The 25,982-nt window shown below is 41.3% G+C and overlaps 1 protein-coding gene across 6 annotated transcripts in view; it reads left to right on the top strand.

Annotated features, from left to right (window-relative positions):
• Nucleotides 1-4,090: 4,090 nt before the first annotated feature.
• Nucleotides 4,091-25,982, top strand: part of PDCD4 (programmed cell death 4) — a 33,007-nt gene continuing 11,115 nt past the window's right edge. Inside the window, exons 1-6 of one of the 6 annotated variants that reach the window (XM_048505364.1) lie at nucleotides 4,091-4,228; nucleotides 17,846-18,012; nucleotides 18,960-19,065; nucleotides 21,478-21,777; nucleotides 23,587-23,681; nucleotides 25,370-25,483. In XM_048505364.1, the coding sequence (XP_048361321.1) occupies nucleotides 19,023-19,065; nucleotides 21,478-21,777; nucleotides 23,587-23,681; nucleotides 25,370-25,483 (552 nt within the window). In that variant the 5' untranslated portion in view covers nucleotides 4,091-4,228; nucleotides 17,846-18,012; nucleotides 18,960-19,022. Of the gene's footprint in view, nucleotides 4,249-9,948; nucleotides 10,061-17,845; nucleotides 18,013-18,959; nucleotides 19,066-21,477; nucleotides 21,778-23,586; nucleotides 23,682-25,369; nucleotides 25,484-25,982 lie in introns of those variants that run through there. The other 5 variants (XM_048505366.1, XM_048505365.1, XM_048505367.1 and 2 more) reach the window with 5 other exon arrangements.

The raw sequence follows: 25,982 nt of genomic DNA, 5'->3' as shown, positions 1-25,982 counted from the left end.
GATGGTCATCTGTCAGGGGTGCTTTGATTGTCTGTTCCTGCATGGCAGGTGGTTGGACTTGATGACCCTTATGGTCTCTTCTAACTCTATGATTCTAGTGCTCAGTACTGTTTTACCTCTTTTTTTTTTAAAGAACTTTCAAGAATGTCAATCACCATGTTAACATCCAAAGTAGGAACTGCATCTTTTCAACTCAAATATACTGTTGCCTTTGTGGAAATGCTGAGAAGGTTTTTTCTCAAGATGGAAAAGTAAAAAGTTCTGAATTGACATAGTGGGACAATACAAAATGATGATAGATGCAAAAGCTCATTAAAACAATGCAGAGAGAGGGAACTAGCTGAACTAGTTTTTGTAACATAGGAAGGAATGCACTAACAGCCCAGTCACGCTCTAGTCTAGAGTTCACCTATGAAAAAAATTAGAAAGATCACAGAATCATGGTGGCTACGGAGTCCCAGACTTCATCCTTCATCCACCAGAGTCTGATTTTGCTGAAGTGCTTTCTCTGAGCCTCAGACAAGGATGGGCAAGGGCTGAACACCACCCCGATTCTCTGCTGTAGTTCTACTCCCTTCTGTACTGGGAACCAGAACTGTGGTACCCTCCCCACTCAAGATTTTAAAGCCATGCCTCAGGCATGCCTTCTCTGCTCAGAAGGCACATGGAGGTGTGGTCAAATCCACAAGGGATCAACAGCAGCTTCAGACTGATGTGTCCTCAGTCAAGGGCAAAGTCAAACAGTTTATTATCGGACTATTAAAGGGCCAGTTGTTACTGATCAGCTGGCTGGCAGAAGGACCTTTAAAAGGTGCCCCTGCAACCCCAGTGGACCTGGAAGCTATTGGCTTGGCATAGTGCCAAAGGGTGGGGGGCAAGGTTGTCTGGCATTATTACTGACAAACCCAACAACTTTGATACTCTTCTCTTGTCCTGGTCACAACCTATACAGTGTACCAGCCTAGCTCAAAAACCAGCTATAATTATAGCCTGGTGTAGATGGCCCAGACTAGTCTGATCTTGACAGCTACACAGGGTTGGCTCTAGTTAGTATTTGGATGGGAGACCATCTAGAAATTCAGGATCCCTATGCAGAAGGCAATGGTAAATCACCTGTTAGCCTTTTGCCTTGCAAACTCAACAGGTTCATCATAAGTTGCCTATGACTTGAAAGCACTTAACACACATAATTATAGGAAATCCCCAACATAGTTCCCTGTTGCTCAACCATGTGACTGCAACTGGGAACCCAGACATGTTGTTCAGCCCATATTCTCAAGCAACATGTTGTTGTTTTTCTCATCAAGTTCTAATCTGATCATTGTGGGTTTTCTTCTATGCATCTGATAATATGTGGCACTTTTTCAAAGTGTGTAACTATAGGTAGCACAGTTGTTAGCGCAAGAATGGACAGATTAAACACAAGACACATGATTCCAAAAGACAGGCATGGACCTGTTATTGATGTATTGCAAGACAGATCTGGCCTTCTTACTTTTATTATATACTACATCCTGTGTCAAACTTTTTCAATATTATTAGCTCTAAAAATGACTATGAAACTGTCTTTTGAAATATGTCAAAAGTGCAGTACAAAAAACTAAAATGCATACAAACAAGTAATTATGCATCTTGCTGAACATGTTGGGCCCTATTCTGTTAATTCATATTGCCAGTTCTTATAAGGTATGCTTTCCCTCTAAGTTTAAATGACACTCTCATACAGAGAGGACATAACCCCACTTGTGTACCCCAAATGTTGGCATATAGTATCCCATTATATTCAGATGCAATCTTGTTATAAGGTACATTTTTAATGTGCCTATAGGAGCAGCAGTGGGGTAGTGGTTAAGAGCAGGTGTACTCTAATCTGGAGGAACCGGATTTGATTCCTCACTCTGCTGCCTGAGCTGTAGAGGCTTATCTGGGGAATTCAAATTAGCCTGTACACTCCAATACACGCCAGCTGGGTGACCTTGGGCTAGTCACAGTTCTTCTGCGCTCTCTCAGCCCCACCTACCTCACAGAGTGTTTGTGGTGAGGGGGGAAGGGAAAGGAGTTTGTAAGCCCATTTGAGTCTCCTACAGGAGAGAAAGTGGGGATATAAATCCAACTCTTCTTCTATGTTCCTCATTACTGAAAGCAAGGTAATTGTTTTGTAAAATTCACTTCTAAAGTGACTTGTCAGGTTTTTAAAAATTAAAACTATGGCTTCAGTGAGGAACAAACTTGTGAGGAAAATATCACAATATTTAAGAGAGACTGGGGATAAAGAGAAAGCGTATAGAAAATTAATTAATAATTTTTTCAGGCACATAATTGTGGGCATAAAAGACAATGTGATGCAGAATATGATCCTGGTGAGAAAAAAAAGTGCTTTCACACATGCTGAATAATGCACTTTCAACTTACAGTGCACTTTGCACCTGGATTTTACTGTGTGAAACTGCAAAACCCACTTACGAGTAATTGAAAGTGGATTAAAAGTGCATTATACAGCCTGTGTGAGAGCACACAGCTTGTTGCCTGACTCTCTTTTCTGCTGTTAGAAGAATTGTTTTATAAATTGTTTTGTAAAATTCACTTCTAAAGTGCCTTGTCAGGTTTTTAAAAATTAAAACTTCTTCTTCTACCTCTCCCATACCTTAAGCCCTCTTCTCATTTCTGAAGTGAAAACAGTTTGGTACACCATTTGTATACAAGATCAAAATGTGTGTTTAAGAAGCTGAAATACCGCTGTTAATCCAGGTTGAACAGCAACAGATTTTTTTAAAAATCCCTAACAAAACATTATTGCTGCCTTTCATGTGTTTCTTCAGCAGCAGCTCAAAAACATTGTAACTACCATTAAAAAAACCCTGTACATCCTCCCAAGCAACTATCCTTGTTTTTTCCAGATGCCCACCAGGGTATTGGCCAGATCCCAGGGTTAAGCCTGGGCACAAGGCCCAAACTAATCCATGGAAATTCCGTGCAAAATAAGTAAAATGTCACTGGACTGAGCTTTCTCAGCGACTCCTTCCAGCAACGAAGATTCACCAAAGTGGCACTGTGAGCACACTTCCTTGCCCAGCCTTATTTTCCCCCTCACCAGGCCACCCACTTGTGGAGAGCCAGCATGGTATAGTGGTTAAGAGCAGGTGGATTCTAAAGAAAACCATGTTTGATTCCCTACTCCTTCACCTGAGTGGCAGAGACTTATCTGGTGAACCAGATGTGTTTCCGCACTCCTAATTCCTGCTGGGTGACCTTGGGCTAGTCACAGTTCTTTGAAACTCTCTCAGCTGCACCTACCTCACAAGGTGTCTGTTATGGGGAGAGGAAGGGAAGGGACTTTGTAAGCCACCTTGATTCTTCTTACAGGAGAGAAAGGTGTGGTATAAATCCAAACTCTTTTTCTCCATTATCATCCCCGCTCTTCCTGTCTCCTGCAACCGCTGTTCCCATGTTGCCTCCTCTCTAACAAAGTGGCAGTTCCTCTCGTTTTCTGTCATGATCCATAGACTCCAATAATAAATGCTATTAAAATCAGAGGAAGCTGATGCGGAGGAAATATGGACCAGTTAGTCTGGAAACCTGTCCTGAGATGGAAAGCTGCAATCCAGACATACTCCTTAGTGACTACTAAAACCCACAGGTGGGGTTTAAAGCATTTCGAATAAAACACAATTCTTGTAAAAAAAAAAGGTTAGGATTATTGTTTTTGTAAATATGATTTGGCAATTCTGAAAAAGGAAGGGGAGGGGGAAACCTATGAACCTCATTGGGAATTCTGCATTTTGTCAAGCTGCTGCAAGGTCCGACCCAACACTGAAAGTGATGTACAGACCTAAGGTTCATTCCACACAGCATATTTATAAGGAGTTGCAACCGTTATAAATGAACTGGTTTTCCCTTTGGATCAATGTAAAGACGCTTCGTCCCGCACGTGGTTCCATAGAAAACAACGTGAGCTAAGGAAAATGGCTGGCGACCCTACTACGTTGCATACACGCCCTCGCGACATCGGGGGCAGGTCTCTGATAACGTGATGATCATTCTCACCCAATCGCTTTGCTTCTTCCGCGTTAAGGGCGGGGCTATGCCAGGACTGAGCATGTGGGGCAAGTAAAGGACTGTTTGCAAACAACGCCAAGCGAGAGGGAAGCGGACGGGAGAGGACCTAGCGCTGCATGCTAGAAATTGACGAGCAGGAGGCGGAGGCAGAAACGGGTGACTTTCTAACCTTGTAAGTGGCTGGCAGTTCAGGTTGGTAGCAGTTCTGTCCCTCCTACTGCTGCTGTTGCTGAAAGAGTCGAGCGAAATAAAAGCACTTGCTCTGGTTCTCCCGGTTTAGCTTAGTCGTTCTTCGTCTCCAAAGGATTTATCAATATTCGGACTGTAAGATAAAAAAATGACAGTCGCATGTTTTGTTATGCGTTGAAATCACTTCTATTAAAAGGGGGACACGTGTATTGCTGGCTTGCTTCGTGTTTCTTGTAATTTCAGTTGGACTTGCTTCAAGCTTTGCAGCTGGAGTTCCTGCCCAAGGCCAGATCCTGTGCACACTTAGGTGGAAATAAATCTCGTCGTAGCCGTGCGGAAATGACTGCCGACTTTCCGCCTTGCAACCCGATCCTGCGCGTGTATACTCAGTAGTAAGCCCTACAGAGTTAAGACGTTACCCTCCGCCCCAAGTAATTGTAAATTGAATTGCAGTTTTAGATAGGTCCCTAGATTTCAGTGGAATGACGGAGGAATAAAGTGGGTTGAGGGGGGCAGTTGTTAAATATCGATCTCGTTTTTAGGTTTGCAAAACGTTTGTGGGGCTTAGGGGCATTTGTGTGTTCTGGCATCGCCACGCGTTTCTCAGTGTCCTGTACTTGTTAGGGTTCAAGACGTACTTGAATAAACTTAAGTGGGCTCTCCTGTGGTTCCTATTCCGCTGCTTCAATTAGGGCCTACTCAGTAGGGAATTAGAGGTTCTTTCTCCACCACCGAGTATGGACCTTGAATGCCTGGTTACTGCCATAACTTGAGATACTAGGGTTGCTCACAAACCTGGAGAAAAATGCCCTGCCCTTTTAACTGAAGACTGCTATGTGGAAATGGGTGATAACCTTTTCAGGACGGGGAGATATAACATCACATAGTAAATAACACAATATGGAGTCTTTATTAAAAGGAAAGACCTTTTCTCCTCCCTCACTCCCCTCTGCCAACCCCAGATAGAAAGTTGGGATGTGCATTTACATAGTCCCCTAAAATTTCTCTTGGAAGCACTCTTGTTGCTATTACTTTTGTTCATTATTTTGGTCAAGAGTATTTTTCCATTGACTGACTCAGAAAATATTTTGCCTTCCCCTGTAACTTGGCTTCTTTGAGCATGGCTTCTTTGAGTCGTACTGGTGCAAGAGGGCACTTCTAAGGAGTTCTTCTCTCTGTTTGAGGTACTTTGTAGTTAGGTGATCCAGAAGCTGAACAAGAAAATGGATTAGGCGCAGTGGTGGCGAACCTTTGGCACTCCAGATGTTATGGACTACAATTCCCATCAGCCCCTGCCAATTGCTGATAGGGGCTGATGGGGCTGATGGGAATTGTAGTCCATAACATCTGGAGTGCCAAAGGTTCGCCACCACGGGATTAGGGAACGCTGGCCTTTTCAAACAACATGGCTGTATGATTCTTCAAGAAATAGTAACCTAGTTTTCAGCCTCTTCTAATTGCTGAGGCACTAAATTACAACTTAAAAGCTTTTGCAGAGTTTTATGCAACACTTCAAAGAACACCTTGTGAGAGATGGGACAGTGAAATGTTTAGGGGACTGCTTATGTAAGCTTTTAAAATTATTCTAGTCATGGTCATTGCAACACTATGTCTGCCTCCTGACTTCTTCACTGGTATGAAATCAAAAAGTATGCTTCTCCACTTCTAGTTGTGCATTTAAATGGAAACTATAGTTCTAGAGCAGCATTTTGGTTACAATTTAAAAAGACATTAATGTGGTTGGACCACGTTGACAGGAATCTGCAAAAAGAATAGTGGAAGAAAGTTGGTTTCTATCATCTTCTAACCTTATAAATTTAGTATGTGGTGGTTGACCTGTGGCAGGGGATTGTGGTTTCTGGCATGCCTTTATGGCAACCAGAGAACCCAACAGTACAGGAAGAAATTATGTGTGTGGATGGCAATAGTTCATATTTTGGACTTTATTTGTGGCATAGTTACCAAGGCTAGATCCTTTGGAGATAGGTCTATATGTGGGAATGTTCTGAAGATGCAAGGTTATTGATGTAGGGGAAAATCTGCCTTCATTATATTTGTTCTGAATAAGTTAGTTGGTTTTTTAAAATTGGGCTCCTGTGCCTATAGAAGCTGAATATTTAGCAGGAAAGTCAACTGTTTGCCCAATATTGTATCAGCATGTTGCTTTCCATGCTGAATTCCTGATTGTTGTACTGTTCTTTAACAAAAAGGCTCCTTGCCAGGTGAAAGCTAACATTTCTGAGATGTTTCTTAGGTAAAATCTGTATGCTTGAATGTAAGTGGTAACTCACTTGAAATGACTGGGTCTCAGGCAGGATTGAACTGGATTAATATCAGCAAGTGATCTGTGAGGACAAGTTCTTATGGATTCCCAAGGGGCAGCAATTCTAATCTCGTACAGCAAACAAACACCAAAAGGAGCCCTGAGCCATTTTAAAAACAAACAACATTTTTCCAGCAGAAACTTTAATGGATTAGAACTCACTTCTTCAGCTGTTATGCATGTTTAATTATTATTATCATTATTATTATTATTATTATTATTATTATTATTATTATTATTATTATTGTTTACATTTTTATACCGCCCCATCCCCTAAGATGCCAAAGTGGGAACATTGCCTTTCCGTCAATGTACATATGCAAATATTCAGATTCTTATGGTGAATAAAGCATTGGTCAGGTGTGCAAAAACTAATTCCTGACACGTGATAAAAACCTGCTCCTAATAAGACCAAATCTTTTCTTCTATAGCTTTACACTTAGAAACCTGCTAACAGGCTGTTAGTTTCCCTTGTAGATTATTAAACAGAATTGTACTAAATTGGAGGCATTTGCAGAGAAATCAGTATAAAATCTCTTTTAGGGAAGAATTACAGATGCAGAATAGAATGGCATAGCTCTTACCTTATTCCCAAGGCAACCCTGGGGACTGTGTCTTGGGAAAATTAGTGGAGTCTATCAGCTTGCCTTGCAAGAAAATGCCAGTAGTAATAATATTTGATAATAAATTAGGATTGAGCCTTCTAATTATGACTGGGTGTCTAACATTTTACACTATGTAATTAAGAGGGTGGTTCACAGTGTGCTTGGAACAAACAAAGCAGGCTGACTGGAAGGTCAGAAAGAGGTCTTTTCAGTGGGTGGAGTGAGGTTAATATGTATTCCTAATATGCAGTCTTAAGAGTCAATCTTCAAACAAGTTAATACAATTTTTTTGCAAGCCACTGACTAGTTCAGTAAACTTACCAAGTTTGTTTGCAGTTATGTGGTTGGCGCTTTTTGCTGCAGTTCTGAGCACCATTGGAAGTAAACTGCATTGAAATCAGCGGGACACTACTAGACGAAGCTCAGTTAGGATCAAACTAGTATCTGCATGGGCTTGTGTGTTTGGGCTGCAAATCTGAATCAGTATGTTCTTAATCAGAAAAGGCTGTCTGATATCTTAGCTCAGTAGTAGGAATCTGTCTCAACTCCACTGTCGCTGTGGCTCCATTGACTCTCTTACCCATGTCCTCCTAGAGTGTCAAATAAATGCAGATGCGCGTCTCAGATTAATTCACCCTTTACTAGTGGCGAGGAAAATTTCTAACCCTACTGTTGCCATACGTTTTCTTCTTGGAGATTACAATGCTCACACAACACGTATGGTAGCTCTATACCTGACAACCTTTTTAAAGTGCTAATTTATTCCCATTTTATTACTTTTAACTGTATTTTTTAAATATATATATATATTATACCAGTACACTAAACCAAATTGGTTTTTTATTATTTGGCACAGAATCAAATTTTTAAATATAAAATATGATACATAAAACTAACGTAGAACTTCTTATAAAAGATAGGTATCGTCTCCAATCTGTCTAATCTGCATGGCAGGATACCTATTGCTGTATCATTTTGCTTTTAACTTGCTGAACAGATCTATTTTTATTGCAATTTTATATTAGATTGTATTTTTACATTGATGTGTAGGGGTAGTTATTTAACAACCAATCAACTGAAGGTTACATTTCTCCCAAACAGTGACTGTTATGAGGCGTCGGGAGCTGTGGCTAAATTTTCAACTGGTGTATTTTCAATTGCGTTCTAAATCATGGAAGGTTGCGATGCTATGTTTTTGTTTTTTATATGCCATTAAAGGTATTTGAATTGAATTGAATTGAATCTGTCTCAACTCAGGCTTTATATCTGGACATGCTACCAAATCCCCGAAGCCTTCAGCATTGCTTTGAGAGCAGGGAGAATATCAGGCAGAACAGTTTGTGTTTAACCAGTTCATTAAAAGAAGTTGCTTGTGCCGATGTACATTCAACACAAACTAGCTATGGTGCAATACAGCATACATTGTCCCAGTGGTAAGAATGAAATAGTTTTCCTTCCAGTTTAAGGCAAAAATGCTGTTGCTTTGGCTGGAAGGACTTCTTCATATTTTTATGCAAAATAAATAATTAGATGTTAAAGACACATAGGTGATCTCCACTTATTTTTCAGTTTCGTTCTGCATCATTCTATGCAAGTTCATTCAGAAGTAAGTCTCATGGTGTGAAACAGGCTGATTCCAAGTGAGAAAAGGTTTGCAACTTGACAAGTAGTATGTAAAGATATTCTTTTAAAAGTTCTTGGTCAGGCTGAGTTGCTCTTGAGCTTATTACATCTTTCTGATCAGTGCTCTAATTTCAGTTTGTTACATGCATGAATTAAACCTTACAAATATGTTCGTGCAGTGGATGCTGCTAAGACATGGTGAAACTATACCCTATAGCCTCCCCCATTTTTTTAATGGATGGGTTTCCCATGTTGGGGACTTCACATTTGCCATTACCCCAGTGAGTACTCTTGTCAAATTACAGCTGCCTTTGCTTACCTAATTAATGTGACTGTCACGTTGCAGTTTTTTTGGGGTAAAATGATAGCTTCCCTCCTACTTGAGGCCTTTGAAGGGGTGGGGTATAAATTGAATAAAATAAATATTGCACAAATCTTTCATGTGATGAACTGTCACTGGTAATTTTACAGTACTTTGGTTCTAACAGTTGTATGCATGTATGGAGGTGGATTTCTTTGATTGTTAAGAAAACAGCTCTTTCTGCCAATTTGTGGTGAGCCACACTGTTATCGAGTTTTGTAGCATATGCTTACCATTTAAAGGCTTATGCTTTTCTGTAAAAACAGTTCTGACACTTAACAAGCCCAACTTCCCTGCCCTAACTAACACATCATGATTCTGTCTATGTCACACACAATAAGTGGCAAAGGGTAGTTCATTACTGCCTCTGTAATAAAACCATTCGCCGGGGCTGCACTCAGTGACTAGCCCCCTCTCATGCCTTATAAAGGACGTCTGTTGCCTTCTTTCTTTTGCCACCAGCAACTGAGATGGTTTCGCCAAGTCATCCCTCCTCTCCCTTTTTCGTCCCGTCTTATTTGAAAGATAGTGGGTTTTGCACAGCATATTTATAAGGAGTCGCAATTGTTATAAATGAACTCGTTTTCCCTTTTTATAAATGGAAAACGAATTCATTTATAACGATTGCGACTCATAAATATGCTGTGCGGAATTCACCGTAGATATAGATATGTACATATTGCATTCCCCCTCCCTCTTGGTTTTGAATATTTCCCGAGCCGCCGCCTCGCCTCACCTGCCCTTTCTACTTTTTCATTGGCTGCTGAGGGGGGCCGGGCTGACCAATCAGGTGCAGCGACTCGCATTCATGTTGCTGGGCAGAGCAAAACAAACGAACGGGTGCAAGCGAACCACCGCGACGGTGGCGGCGACTGAGGGGAAGCTCCGGGGCGGCCGCCTACGGTAATACGACCCTTTCCCCCTCCCTGCCCCGCCGCTACCCCGGAAAAGTCGACTTTGGGGCTCCCGCTGGCGCCGAGCTCGCTGTAGAGGAAGCTTCCCGCTGTTTTGTTGAAGTAATTCTTTGGGGAGGGGGGCTGCATCCATGCCTCCCTCCCAGCGACGAGGGGAATGCGCAACTGCGGGGCTGGTGGCGTCGCCTCTCAGGAGGAGGAAGGTGCTCTGACTTGCCCATTTGCTCGTCGGTGCTCGGTCAACGCCCCCTCCTTCCATTACGTTCTTTCAGTATACCTCATGATCGCCCTCTCGCAATCAGGGGTATTGATCTGACCACTTAACCAAGCAAGCCTCCTTCGGGAGGGAGAGCCACTTGAAGAAGGTTCAGCCTAAGGGGTGGGTTCATGCCACTTGCTTCGGTCGCCCCATAAAAATAGTATGGGAACACTTCTTTGATAATTATCCCGGTTATGCGAAAATTCAGCGTGATTAAAAGAAACAGGCATTGAGTACCTTCACCCATCAAGTATTGCCGAATTGGCAATAGGCTTCTAGCCTCCTGACTTGCTGCTTGTTTGGCTCTGATTTGGAAAAACTTGGGCTTCCTAGTGGGCCGATGAGAAGTTGCTTCAGTTTATTTTAAAAATTAAAAAGACTGCATTTTCTAAATAAAGATTAGTTATGGAGAACTAGTGTGGTATCATGTCCCCACTCCTTTGCCCAGGTTTGAATCTCCACTCATACCATGGAAGCTTGCTGCGCGAGCTTGGTCTAGTAGTCACACACTCTCAGCTCTGATCCTGGCTGGTATTTCAATGGGAGAGCTCACAGGAATACTGAAGTAACCCCGAGGTAGGCAGTGGCAAACCACCTCCAAACATCTCTTGCCTTGAAAACCCTGGGTTGCCACAAGTCAGCTGTGACTTGACTGGCAAAAAATGGTGATTAAATTTCATGAGAAGCAGCTTCATTGTTGCTATTGCTGTTTAGTGAACAACCAATTAAGAAAAGTTTAAGGGTGGTTTGACTCCCAGTTCAAGTGCAACTAGGGCAAGACCCTATAGAATTCTGCCTGTACCATGTGTGAACAGGTTGTGTATTGTGCAACATGCCTGGAATCTCCTGCGATATGCAGGAATTCTGAGGCAGGCAAGTCAATGTGGAAAAGGCTCATGAAAAACAATTGACCTGCTTGGTTTCTTACATTGCATTTGGTATCTGGTTAGTTCTTCCCATTTGCTTGGTTCTTCTCTTTAGCATTATACAGGTGGTTACTAAGTTACCTGGAGTTTTCTGCAGTGTTCTCTTTTATATTATCCCAACTCATCTGCACCTCACTCTGCTATTAGTACAAGATAAGTACAGTATAATTATGTCTTCCCACAGCTCCTTGAGACCTGTAACCATTTTATAGGAAGTGCTTTGATTCTCTAAGGTATTGCAAAACTATTTTTCTTTTTGCTACGAAAGACTTGCATTTTATAGTTATGATGTGGAACTATACCAATCACTGGACACATCCCCAGTTCTCTGAACAGAGGTTGGAAACAATTGGTTTAGAATCTATGAATGAATTGTATATGTTCAGAATCTATGAATGAATTGTATATGTTCAGCAGATAGGGTTATTTCCCCAGACTTGGAACTGCTACTTTGCTGTATAATGCTGAAGGGTTTGTTATAGAAATGTTTGTCTGTGAAATTATACCACAATGCTCATTTGCTTGTTTGATGTTCAGGAGGGACTCAGTGGACTTGGAAATGTTAAGATCCCACAAATAACATAGTCTAATAACAAAATATTTTTTTTTGCAATATAGCAATATTGGCCAAATTTTGCCCTCTTGTCAGCATTGTTCATAAGAGCCCTGTATGAAGGATCATTAGCCCAGGTTTAGGCCTAAGGGTTCGGGCCTTGTATAAGCCAAATTTGACCAGTCATAAAACATTTTTAAAAACCTGAATTAGTGTTTTATATATTAGAACGTGTGGTCCTTGAGCTGATGTGTAGATCAATGGTTCCCAACCTTTTTTCATTCGTGTACCTCTTGGCAACCCATTTCCCTAAAATGTTAGCCCCATGTTAGCAAACCTGTTATGTAATTTTTTTTCCGCATACCCCCAAACACTCTAGTGTAGACAATAAGGACTTGGGCTAGCCCAGGGGTAGGGAACCTTTAACACTCAAAGAGCCATTTGGACCCGTTTTCCACAGGAAAAGAAAACACTTGGAGCCGCAAATAATTTTTGACATTTAAAATAAAGATAACACTGTATATATTGTTTTTTTTACCTTTTACTCCACTCATTCTGAGAAGCGCATGGATGCACCCGCCCTGCTGCCTGAGCGGCTGGGAAAGTGGCCACCCCGCTCCAACGGGGCGGGCAAGAGGGGAAGCCCGCGGCCCAACCGGCTGCGGGCAATTGGTGCGCCCGCCCTGCTGCCTGCAGGGCAGGCAAGGATGAGGCCAGCGGCTCGGCCTTGCTGGCCACCGGGAAAGCGACCGCCCCGCTCGAACAAGGCTCCAACGGGGCGGGCAAGAGGGGAAGCCCGCGGCCCAACCGGCTGCGGGCAATTGGTGCGCCCGCCCTGCTGCCTGCAGGGTGGGCAAGGATGAAGCCGGCGGCTCGGCCTCACTGGCCACCAGGAAAGCGCCCGCCCCACTCCAACGAGGTTCCCTACCCCTGGGCTAGCCTGATCTGAAAAGCTAAGCAAAGTCATTCCTTGTTAGTATTTGGATGGGAAACTACCAAGGAATATCAGCGTTGCTCTGCAGAAGAATGCAATAGCAAACCACCTCTGCAAGCCACAAGGGGTTGCAGTCAGTTGGCTGTGACGTGACATCAGTTTACTCACCCAAGGAGAATTTAGCATTATCTTTACATTGTTTTTTATGATGAAAATATAATTCTAAATACAGTGTTTAGTTCTGGTTAATGGAAGGCCATATAAATTTCTGATGCCCCTTATTGAGTACCAAATTCACACGTCCTGTATTACATACTATTTGGCATCATGGATTGTGTAAAGACACTTTGATTGTGTAAGGAGGTTCTTATCAGGAGCTCTCACCATTACTCTAAGCTACAGGGCTATTGTAGTTGAGTTTTTAAAATATGATCTATAGGATATTCTGCCAGCTGTTTAGAAATGTTTTAAAAACTGTTGTTCTAGCAGCATGTATCAAAAAGGCTGCCTAACCACAATTTCCGTTATTTAAATAGCAGATACTACTTTCAGTTTTTACCTAACAGTCTAATCTGTAAAAACAACCTTTTATTTTTAAGTTGTGTGTTTAACACCATCAGTCATCTTCACATTTTTCCATGTCAAAAACTTCAGGCGCACAAAGTTGTCATCCATGGTAGCTGTTCAGTGCTTGTTTTCAGACTTGTAACCCTGGAGTGTTTATGCAGTTGGAACTGTTGCCCAGCAGATACCTAATTAATTCCTTCTTTCTTAAAACTCAGACATATACTGGCTACAGGAAGGTTTAGTAAGCACCAATACATGGCAGGCTTGTCTGTTTGCAGCCTTTGGTTTGCTGGTTTTATCTTTTACATGTGTGGTAGCTAGACTTCTAGCTGAGGTGATAAAGCTAACCTGTTATTGAATCTGTGTGTTCCTGAATGATGTGTTTTTCACCATTTTGGCACAACTGCAGTCTGTGGCTCATAATTCTTAATTTTCATGGTGCTGATGAATAGGGTTTGTGTAATATGGGATTGTGCAACTTAGTGGTTAATGGTGCCTTTCACAATATCATGCTGCTATCCGGCACAAAACTGTCCCTAAGTCTTCTTCATTGTCTATCCCAGTTTCCTGAGTGATGTGTAGAGAGAGTTTTAGTTTGATTGCCACACTTATTTATTGTTATCTAAAAATTATGTTAATTTCATAAATAAATGTGTACCAGCGCATTCCTAGCATACTGATGATATTACAGACTCTTTCAGCAGATTTGTTACATAAAGAACACCAGCGATCAATTCACTTTTTGCAACACAACTGGAAAATAGATTCACAAAAGTTGAGGATCCATGAGAACTTCTGTTGGAAGTCTTATTTCCCCACTCCCTCTTGCTTTTCTTCTTTCCATTCTGGGCAGCATCTGAAACCTCTTCTTCGCAAACTCATCCATCTTTGTTCCTCTTTTTGGCAGCCCCAGTCTCCCGTTTACTTGTTCTGCACCCACTTGCCTACTTTGTTATCCTCCCCCCCTTTCAGATTTCCCTTTTCCTGTTTCCCTCCCTAGCTGCCACCCCCTTTTTATTTTCTATTTTCCCTATCTTTTACTTTTAAGGAGGTTTGTTTTGTTTTGCTCTTTTTCCTGTCATTAACTGAGGCTTAGCAACTTTGGCAATGTGGGCTGGTTAGATACAGCCAACTCCCCAAAGTGGCCATGAATTCTCACAGCATTGTCTCACAAGACCTCAGTGCCATACTTTTCTTGAAAAAGCTAATATTGCTTCTGTCATTTTTATTTAGAGAATTGGGGTGGGGGATAACTCTGTGTGTGTCTGCGTATCTTACATTTCAAATCTTTCTGCCAACCTGAGTAGTCCCCAGGCTTGTAGAAAAATCGTTATGTATATCCCTTGCTCCATTGTGTGGATTTTCTGGTCTGCACTGTATAGCTCAATTCAGAAAAAAGATATAATAAATGTTTTGATTACATGCAATTAAAAATAAGCAAAAACTGTGGGAAGGAAAAGTGGGGGAGAGAATTAAAGCCACCTTTACTAATTTTACCAGGGATTGAGTACTTTTTCTCTCCTCCAAAGGGCTTGCAGTGATGATTAGCCTCACAAAAGGGTGGTCAGGGCAGTTAAACAAACTGGATTGGTACTCCCAGTGTCATGGAATGAGGGAGGGTGAGAGTCCTATTTAAAATAAAATTAGGTATGCAGGTAGTGAAAGCTAAACCAGCCAGCGTGGTATAGTGGATTCTAATCTGGAGAACCAGGTTTGATTCCCCACTCTTCCACCTGAGCGGCCGAGGCTTATCTGGTGAACCAGATGTGCTTCTGCACTCCTACACTCCAGCTGGGTGACCTTGGGCTAGTCACAGTTCTTTGGAACTCTCTCAGCCCCACCTACCTCACAAGGTGTCTGTTATGGGGAGAGGAAGGGACAGGAGTTTGTAAGCCACCTTGAGTCTCCTTACAGGAGAGAAAGGTGGGGTATAAATCCAGACTCCTCTTCCTCCTCCTTTTTCTCCTCTTCTCCTTCTCTTCCTCCTTCCAATAACAGCTCTTTCAAATGCTTTTCTTTGAGCCAGAATCTCTTGCAATGTTAGAGGCTCCTTCTGAAATAAATGCTGTTAAAGGGGCATTTGTTACTTTTGCTTTTAACTCAGGAGCTTACCCCTCTCCCTGCCCCCCCCCCCACATATGATTGGAGCATTTTCCAATTCATCACATGGAGCTGTTCTTATGTCTTTTTCTCTGTTGAGTTATCTTCACTGTTAATAGAGGTTTGAATTTTCTCCATTCAAATCAATACTTGAGCTGTTACATTATGTTTGCTTTGTAGTTTGCCTGTAAATGTGATGATACATTTTAAGTGTTGAGGATGCTGCATTTGCTCTTCATCCAAGCAGTGAAACTTAAAACGCAGCTTTCAGTGGCATTGGTATAGATGCCTAGAAACTTTCAGTGTCAGTTAAATCTGCTTCATCTTCTCAGCAAGTCTCACTTCAGCAAACTGATAATTTGCATTGAATTCTTGATTTAGTGTTTATTTTTTATCTCACCTTTCCTCCAAGGAGTTCAGGGTGGGCATTACTTTACTCACCTCCATTTTGTCTTTGTAATAATCCTGTGAGGTAGGTTAGACAAGGGAGGTCACTAGGGAACGTTATGTTGATGGCCTAACTAAACAATAAGTTGTTTTCTCGTGCACCCTACATTCTCCAGATGTGCTCTGGGATTTCTTTGTTGAAGTTTAATTCCTAGGTGCTACAAGGAGCCTGATTTGGATTGGGACTGTAGTACATGGGGAGAGGGGGATTAAGTCTTCCACTGTGCCATTTCCTTAACCTGAAATGCCACCTAGAAGCCAATGTTTGACCTCTGGGGGAAACTTATCAGTACGTACTGAACCCATAAACAGTGTATTATGTAGTTAGGTCCTGATTTGGGATTGAACTCGGGTATCCTGAGTCATGGTACAACTGGTGGCGGGTATGACAGCATAGGGCAGCAGATATAAGATCCCAATTTCAGTCTCCTGTATCTCCCCTGCAAAGGATCAGGAAGGCAGGTGATGAGTGACTCTGGAAGACCCTGGAGAGCTGCTGCCAGTCTGAGTAGACAATATTGACACTGAAGGACCAAGGTTGTGATTCAGTTTAAGACTGTGGTAGTGAACCTATGGCACTCCAGATGCTAATGGACTACAATTCCCATCAGCCCCTGCCAATTGGCCAATTGCCAATTGGCCATGCTGGCAGGGGTGATGGGAATAGTAGTTCATGAATATCTGGAGTGCCATAGGTTCGCCAACACTGGCTTAAGGCAACCTTGAGGAGCAGCAGTGGAGTATTACTTATTTATTATTTATTTAAATTTTTATACCGCCCAATCCCCGAGGGGCTCTGGTTAATGAGTAGTGGTTAAGAGCAGGTGTACTCTAATCTGGAGGAACTGGGTTTGATTCCCCGCTCTGCCACTTGAGCTGTGGAGGCTTATCTGGGGAATTAGCCTGTGCACTCCCACACACACCAGCTGGGTGACCTTGGGCTAGTCACAGTTCTTCTGAGCTCTCTCAGCCCCACCCACCTCACAGGGTGTTTGTTGTGAGGGGGGAAGGGAAAGGAGTTTGTAAGCCCCTTTGAGTCTCCTTGCAGGAGAGAAGAGGGGGATATAAATCCAACTCTTCCTCTTCTTCTTACCCTAAATACTACATACCATACTGGCTGTTGCTACTACTTACTAACTGCTTGACTCAGTATCTGGGAATCCCCCCCTTTTTTGTAGAGTTTTGTGTAGGTTTATTTTTTTCTTCTCTTCCAACTCTTTGAGAGATAATTCACTTTCTGTGTCCCATTGTTAAATAGACAAATTAATAATACCTTTTCCTCAACATGGTGGCATGTCAGAAGAGTCTTGGAACTATCAGCTGTTTTGCTGCATCTTTGAATACTGACTTCTGTTGTGGGATCATTCAGTCCTATAAGAAAAACAGAGCTATAATTCAGAACAGAACAGATTGTAAAAGGATCGACTTATTTTACGTAGCTCTTTTGTAGGTATAGCAAGTTTAATGTCCATTTTGAAAATCTTTGAATTACCAACTAAAAGCCTTAGCGACACACAGTCCTTAATTTGTATGAGTGGCTGATATTTTAGTCATCTAACTATCCAATATAATTCTTTTCTTTTTCAGTTTAGCCTGTAGATTGATGCAGAGATCACAGACACTAATCAATTTAAGCATATATCCCAGCTGTTGTTTTAATTGTAGGCATTCTTAACACTATAGTGTGGGGTAGTGGCAGTAAGGTAGAAACAACTCTCCTTCTTACAACAGGGAAGAAACTGAAGCAGCTCAGTATTACTAAGGCTATATTTTTAAAATGTAGTTTATAAAAGAGTACCTGATTTCATTGGGTTTGGAACCCATGAATCTGTTGTGGCTGTCCTTCCCCCGGTCCTTCCTCTGATGCAGGAAGTTCTTCCAACTTTCTGCACCTTAGGAAATCACTGTTTCCACAATAGATCTGCAGTGTTCTACCCGTGTAACATACCTTGCTACATAAATGTTGTGTTTTCCATCTGGATTTGAAGGAGTGTGGATGCGTGTAATGGAATACTCTACTCAAAGGAAAGGAACTATCCTCACAAGCTAGTCAATCAGTTGGACATCATTTGCCTTTGAGAGCAATACAAAGGAGCTCTTCTAGCAAAAATAAACTGCTTCAGAACAACGTGTGACTCGTGAATGATTGGCTGAGGTAATACTGAAAAACTCTTTGCTAATGAAGTGTGATGTGAAGGACCTGATGTCATAATCCCATTACTCAGCAGTCCTTGCTAGGTGAAAGGGGGAGGAGAAAATACTTGAGCCAAGTAGTCACTGGGAATGCAGATGAAACTACTGAATGGAAGCTACTCAGATAAAATTTGTATTGCATAGTTGATGCTGTGCTGGGATTGTTTCTCTTGTCAGAGTATTGTAGCCAAGGTACCTAAATTAAAAGTGATTAAACAAAGCATGTGGATGATTTTTATTATCAGGGGAGCAGCAGGTGGGAGGTGAATTCAGAACAGTTCATAAAATTAATAATCTTTCTGCTTTTGTGTCATCAGGTTTTCCAATATTTTATCAAGGCAGGTAATAGTTACACAAATTCAGAAAGTGGGCTCCATGCTCACAAAGCACTTAAATAAAATTAGCCCTAAATACATATTGGTGGTGGTAAGGAGCAAAGGGGTTTTAATATACATGTTCTTCTCTACTGTACTTGTGGTTTGTATACACATGGGCAAAATTAAAGTTAACTGAACATTGAACTTTAGCTGTGAGTAATTCAAATCATAGCTCAGTACTGAACTTACTTGCTGACTTTTGAAGAAGCTATTTTATATGAGCATCATTTTTACAGAATAGAAATAATAGTGACCGACATTAAAGGACTGTTAAGATGTAGTCATATTACTATGCTAAACACAGAGAGATGTCTGGCTGTAAAATTAAATAGACCATCCTTAGGAGTAGGTGAGTTACTTTTGACTAGATCTGGTTAAGGCAACAACCTTTACTTGGAAGACTTAAGTATTTGAGTAAACATGTGCAGAAACATTCTGTAACTTTTTAGAAAATATGTATCTCACTTCTAAATACTAAGAAAGGTTTCCTCAAAGGTCAAACTAAACATTCTTAATTTCTTTCTTTGTTCAGAACTAAAAGAAAACATTAGAGAACCATTTATATTCAGTCTGGTTGAAATACAGTTGTGTAACTATGGAAACAGAAAATGAGCAGACAGACAATGTCAACTCTACTGGTAAGAAATTTCATATACTTAAATATAGCTCAGAGTGCTGTGTCATTTAAGCCTAGTTTAAATGTTATGTTGCCTTGTATGATTGCATGGAAAATGTGTCTTTGTAACAATGACTGCACATAGAAGGAGCATAATATTTGAAATTCCTTACTGCATGTATTCTGTGATCATGTGGAAAAATTTCACGCTAGCGCTTAATTTTCATGACAGTGGCTGGTGCTGACATGGGGAGACTAGACATAATATCAGAGTGAGCCATATGGAGATCAGATTTCAATGTTTTTACTGAATATCTGAAGCTACCTTATGGTGAGACTATTGGCCCACATCTTTTTTGACCGGAAGCGCTTACTCAGGGTTGCAGGCAGAGAAAGGTCTTTCTGGACACCTACTACCTGAAATCCTTCAGCTGGCAGGGATTGAACTTGGGGCATTCTGCAAGCAAAGCATGTGTGTGCTGATTCAGATCCACTGCCTCATGAGAGTTGTTCAGCCCCGGCCAGACAACTAGCTGCAACTGAACTGTCCTACCGTTCCCATAGAGGCTTCTCAAGGCTTGCAAAGCAAAAAAAACCTTCCCTGCTGCTGAAAAGCTCCCCATTAGACCCTGTAGACTTACACCACCTTTTTGGTGGCTTAAGTCTAATGTCCTGGCCACTGGAGTCACACGGCTAATGATCAGGAGGAAGCTGACTAACATCAGCTCCTCCCCTAGCCCGCCCCGGTTACACTAAACAGGGGCACTGGGATGCTGGCACGGTGCCCTGTGTCACATCCCAACACCAGGAAGGACCTGGGTAGTCACATGCTGGCACCGCCCAGAGCCCCTTGGGGATGGGGCGGTTTATAAATCGAATAAATAAATAAATAAATAAATAAATAAATATTCACTGCTCCGCCAGGCCAAGTGCCCTGGGGATAGCTAATCCACGAGCATGGTCACGTGCCACTCCCATGGGTGGATTCACCTCCCACCTGTTTGAAAGGGCTGTTTATCATATCATGTGTGAATTATAGACTAACTTGTTTGTGGTGGCCTGAATATTCATAATGAGCCTTCATCAGTTACATAAAATGTACCAAGGAAGTAATTGAGGTTATTGCACACAGGTTGCAAGTCATTCTAATAAAGTGAAAGCTAATTATCATAAAACGAATTACTGGAGCACTAATGGTGAACATGATGCACATGCAGATAACTCAGCTCTCTATAGTTGAAGGAACTTTCCGTAATCTTATTTATACCTCATAAATGTTAATAATTTTGTGTACTATTACAGTATTAAAGTATTCTGCTCCAAGTACATAGATTTATGTATTGTAATAAGACTGAAGTTGAATGAGGTTTGTGTTGTTTTCAAAACTGTTAAAAAGTTATTTAAACCTAGTGGAATGATATATTTCTGAGAAACAGTATTATTACATTTACAGTATTATTACAGTATTACAGTATATTTACAGTATTATTACAGTATTATTTACAGTACAGTATTATTACAGTATTATTACATTTACAGTATTATTACATTACATTACAGTATTAGTAAATTTGTTGATTTTAGTAACAAAATAATTGTAAAGATTATTTTAGAATGTATATGTCAATTTCCTATGCATTGAGTTGAATGCAGTGTTTTCTAGCTGCAGAAGGCATTGCGCATTGGTCACTGGTTTGCTCCACTATCTGCATTCCTCTCCACCTGTTCATTCAGGTCCCTGTTACACAGGAGCAGCATTTGGAAAAGCTAAGTGGGCTACACTGGAGGAATGGAGGCATTTAGCTAGTAGAGTGCTTTCCATTGGTGGAAAATGATATTTGAATGCAGACCATAGGGTTCAAACGAATGCGCAGGAAAAAAAACACCACAGAATATCTTTAAAATACCCAAAGTGTAGTAATAAAACCCCGCAGTCATCCTGTACCACAAACCAATGATAACAAAAATAGTTTTTTTAAAAAAGGCATTACTTTTCAAAGGTATCCTGACAGACTGCCTAAAATCCTTTTAAGACATATAGTGGAACAGAATCTTCATGATTGTAATTACAATATTTAAAACTGCACTAGTTTCATTTCTCAGAATGGTTAGAGTTTAACAGTGCAAAAAAGAAAGTCCTGCTATGCAGCTACTATCATGGTTGTTTTTGTTGCGTGACTTTTGAAGCTATTGGTGAACCTTTCCCTCCATCTTTTCCCGCCTCCTGCTCCCCCCCTCCACTTATTTGTTCAGATAGAATGTGAGAGTTAAATCTTTTAACTTCTGCTAAAAGCATTCCTGTCTATTTTAATGTACTGCTATGGAATTATTGGAATGTTACTAGAATTTTACAATGTTTGAAGTTTGTTTCACTTTTAAAATAACTACTTCAGTTAGTAACAGTACTTTTTGTTTGTTTCTTTTTGTTTTTGAGAACTGGAAAATCTAAGTGACACTCCATTTTCTGCTGATGAAGAAAATGGTGGAACTGAGGAAATAAAAACTGAAATCAACGGTAACTGGATCTCTGCAACATCAATTAATGAAGCTAAAATCAATGCTAGAGCAAAGAGGAGGCTAAGAAAAAATTCTTCCAGAGATTCTGGAAGAGGGGATTCTGTGAGTGACAATGGAGAAGCACTGAAAAGTGGAGTTACTGTGCCAACAAGTCCAAAAGGGAAGTATCTGGATAGACGGTCTCGATCAGGAAAGGGTAGAGGCCTCCCTAAGAAAGGTTGGTGCATTCTGAATTCATGGCAAATCAAAATATGTCTGAAAGTCAATACATTTGGTTTAGGCCTTCATTTGTTTCTATCTGTAGTATGTTTTTCCTAAATAGCATTCCAGTTTGTTTCATATTTATTTTGTAACATAGAGGAAGTTAAAACAGTGGAGGTGGGCATTAAAAATCTCTATGAATGGTGTGTGCGCACGCGTGTGTGTGTATATTTCTTTTGGAATGGGTGAAATATGCTGAGAGAGTAGGGTACAATAATTTGCAGTTAGTATTGAGTATATTTGCAATTTGGCTTGTTTAACTAAAGTGTTTATTGTCTTAAATTATATAAATGTGCCAATTAATACATTTTATCTGCATGCTAAGTTAGAAATTAAGTCTTTTATTCTGTTAAAGGAGTAACATAGGTTCAGGTTTGATATACAAGCAAGTATTGCATGTATCAAAATTTCTGTTCTCTTCTTGCCCTCCAATATTTTTCCCCATTGCATCAAAATTTCCAGAAACTTATATCTCTAGGGCAATTGTTACAGTTACAGAAATATGGATGAGCAAGGCAAGGTCAGACATGCCCAGAAGAGGTATTAATTTACAAATCTGGAGGGAATAAAGAAAAGACTCCTGACCTTCATGTCATTATATTTCTATAAAAGCGGGTCCAAAATCTAATTGCATTTAACAATGGCAGAACACCGGCTCTTTGACTTGTTGGAATTTGGTTTCTCCTTACTCTTCTGCATCCACAGCATTGAGCCACTGATAGGTCTGAAAGCATAATTAAAAATGCGTGTAGGGTGCTATCATCATTTAACATACCCAACTCTGGAGCTCTGGATGATTTCATTTAGCAATCTTAAAAGCATGGAAGATAGAATAGAACCTGCTGACCTCTGTACCTCAAGCCCACACAGAAGACTCCACCTCCCTGATGGCAACTTCATCTTCTTGAACAAAAAAAAGAGGTCTAAAACCTTTGAAGTGTAGTCCCTGATATCCTTAGTGTTTTTCCCCCAAATCCCCTGGAAAAAAAGAAAGGCTGTAGACAAATCCAGAAGGATAAATGGAGACAGATTTCCTTGTCTAATTGTCAGGTCCAGGTTAAAGTATCTATTCTTCCATGGAAGCCCTCAGCGTAAAGCTTACTGGTGACCTTTGCCCAGTCACAAACTCTCACAGTCCAATCCAGAGTGGATGAGTGGGTGGGGGCAATACTGCTCTGGTGCCACCCTGCCCTCTCCAGCGTGGGAAGCCCCAAAGAACAGAAACTGGCTCCAAGAATCCCCCATAGGGGATAGCAAGATATGCCACGTAAAACGTGAAGCCAGTTTTGTTAGTTCATGGGGCTGGGCAGGCAGTGGAATCTGTCTAAGGTCAGCTCCACCCATGGGCAGAACACTCTGGCCATTCTGACCCAGCTTTCTTCACCATCAGGCTTAGGTGAGGATGGCAGCTTCCAGCCCAGGTGCAGTGGAGCTCCATGGTGCTTGCCAGGGTAAATCACTCCCATCCACCCACCCACCCAAAGCTGGCAATTTTCCTTCTTGCACCAGTGGGGTAGGCACTCACACCAGCACAGGGCTGTACCAGAGGTGGGTCCACCCTCCTACTTTGGATTTGGCTGTCAGTCTAACCTTCTTCACATGGTTGTCAGGATAAAATAGAGGAGCAGAGAATGATCTTCCCTTTGGGGAGAAAATCAAGGTATAAATAAAGTAAATAATGTATGATCTTCTACCAGAATGATTAATGCACTGTCTTTGTCCTATTTTAGTCTGGCTCTCATTTTTTCCCTTAAACATTTTTAAGGTGGTGCAGGAGGCAAAGGGGTTTGGGGTACACCTGGACAAGTATATGATGTAGAAGAAGTGGATGTTAAAGATCCTAACTATGATGATGACCAGGTAAGAACATCATTAGTGTGCTGTACAACCTGACCTTATTTATGTAATTTAGCCTTGTAATTAGGCTGCCTGAGATAAGGAGCAGTCTTATATGCTCTCCAGCCACTGTGTCACTGTTGGGCAAAGGTGTGTACAGCGGCCATGGCAGTGACTGGGGTTTACATAAAACTGCTTTGTGACAATTCTTTGTGTAACTCTCTTGCTTTGGCTTTCAGATTACACAGGAAGCAATGAGACTCATGCGTAATTTCTACAATACTCTATTATGTTGCTTATATAATGTACATAATGTAATAACTGATGAAAAGTGATTGCACTGTTGTAATTGTAAATGTTCAAGTAAGTACCTAGATAGTCCCACGTGCGGAACCATAAGTGTCAGTGATCAGGACCATAAAACATGGAAGTGCTTATACAGCAGTAAGAAGGACAACGCCAGTGAATTGAGCATATACTAGAGGAGATGGTGCCTGCAGCCCTTGAAGAATTATTCAGAAACTGGGGTATTATCCTGGAGTTTACACTCGCTTACTTAGACCTTGATGAAACAGATTTTTGTATATAAATGCTTTTGCTGTGAAAAATGTGGAAGTTATATAATGTTTCACCAGAGGCATTTCCACAAGCTGCCTCAAATTTAGTTTGTTCTTTTATCTTGTATTGATCTAACTTGTAGCTGAATGTAAACTGCCCCAAGTCTAATGATTACATGTTTACCATACTGAAGTGCAATGAGCTCAATATATTCAGGGACTTGCATTTTGCTAAATAGGGGAAAATTCAAGTGCACCATGAGAAATGCCCATGTGTGAGGTGCTTAGGGGTGTGGCTCAGTTCTTCCCTTCCCCTGGAAAAACACGTCAAGGATGGCAAAACCTGCATTTTATCACTATCGCCAAACCCACCAGCTGACCTATCTGGCTCACTCTGACCTTGCCGCTGTGATCCATGCAACAGTCACCTCCAGATTAGACTACTGCAGTGTGTTCTACATAGGACTATCTTTGAAGCTTTGGAAGCGTCAGGCAGTCCAGAATGTGGCTGCTAGATTTCTGACTGAGTCCTCCTGGTCTGTGTATATAACAATACTGGTCAGCTTCCAGTACAAATTAAAAATGCTGATTTTCACCTATAAAACCCTAGGCGATCTGGGACCATCCTACCTGTGGGAACGCCTCTCCCAGTAGGACCTCCCCAGTCCGCTAGATCATCATTATAGAGCCTTTTACAGGTTCCTGGGCTGCAAATTGCTTGCTTGTCAACAACCAGGGCAAGGCATTCTCAGTGATCGCCCTGTCCCTCTGGAATCAGCTCCATGGGGAAGTTTGTCGTTTGCAGGATCTTTCAACATTCTGTAGTGTATGTATGGCTAGTTTTTTTCATGAGGACTTTGGCTAATGTTACAAATTGGGGAACTGGCCAGTTGTCTTAATTGTCCAAGCAATTTATGAAGTCAGTATTTTAACTGGTTTTATTGTTCTATTTATTGCTTTTATTTACACTTTATTTGTATTTATTGCATCTTAAATGCTGTGTTTTTTTAATGTTGTAAGCCATCCCAAGTCCCATGTGGGGAGATGGTGTGGAGTATAAATAAACAAATACCTGAAAAATGTCATTTCTGGAGAGCATGCTTGAGAATGACTGACTCTGTTAAAAATTTAGTAATTTTTATCTTTTTAAAACAGGGGAACTGTGTCTATGAAACTGTAGTGTTGCCTTTGGATGAAAAAGCGTTTGAGAAAACATTAACTCCAATAATCCAAGAGTATTTTGAACACGGGGATACTAATGAAGTTGCGGTATGTCTTATCTTATGCATTGTTTGAAATCATAGGTAATGATTAACAGGGTTTGCTGTACAATCCTAAGTATATTTACCTAAGGGTCAGCCCAATTGATTAGACCTAAATAGGATTCTGAATAGTCTTGCTTAAGATACCTCTTTATAACACTCTTGGAGGTACTTAGACCTGTAATTCTCCTTTTTAAAGTTCTTTATTTTTATTCTGGAAACTATTAACCGAGTTCCACAAGCAGTGACCCACAAGGAACTTGCAGGGAGGGTGTATCCTTTCCTCCTCCCCCTTTCTTCCTTCCTTCTCCCCTATTCTCTAACAGACTTCCCTCTTTCTTCCCCCCTTCCCTTCTCTGCCAAGCTAAACCCTCTCTCTTTTTCCCCTCCTCCATTAGTCTCCCGCTACCCTCTCAGTCAATGCAGCCCAGTCATCTCTGATTCTGCCTTCTTCTCTGAGAACCCCTCCTCTTATTTCCCCTCCCCTTTTATCAGTATCCCCCTCC

Source organism: Sphaerodactylus townsendi, linkage group LG08 (genome assembly GCF_021028975.2).
Source record: "Sphaerodactylus townsendi isolate TG3544 linkage group LG08, MPM_Stown_v2.3, whole genome shotgun sequence".
NCBI lineage: Eukaryota > Metazoa > Chordata > Lepidosauria > Squamata > Sphaerodactylidae > Sphaerodactylus > Sphaerodactylus townsendi.
Note: the sequence above shows the minus strand (reverse complement) of the source record. Positions and strands in the feature narration are given on the sequence as shown.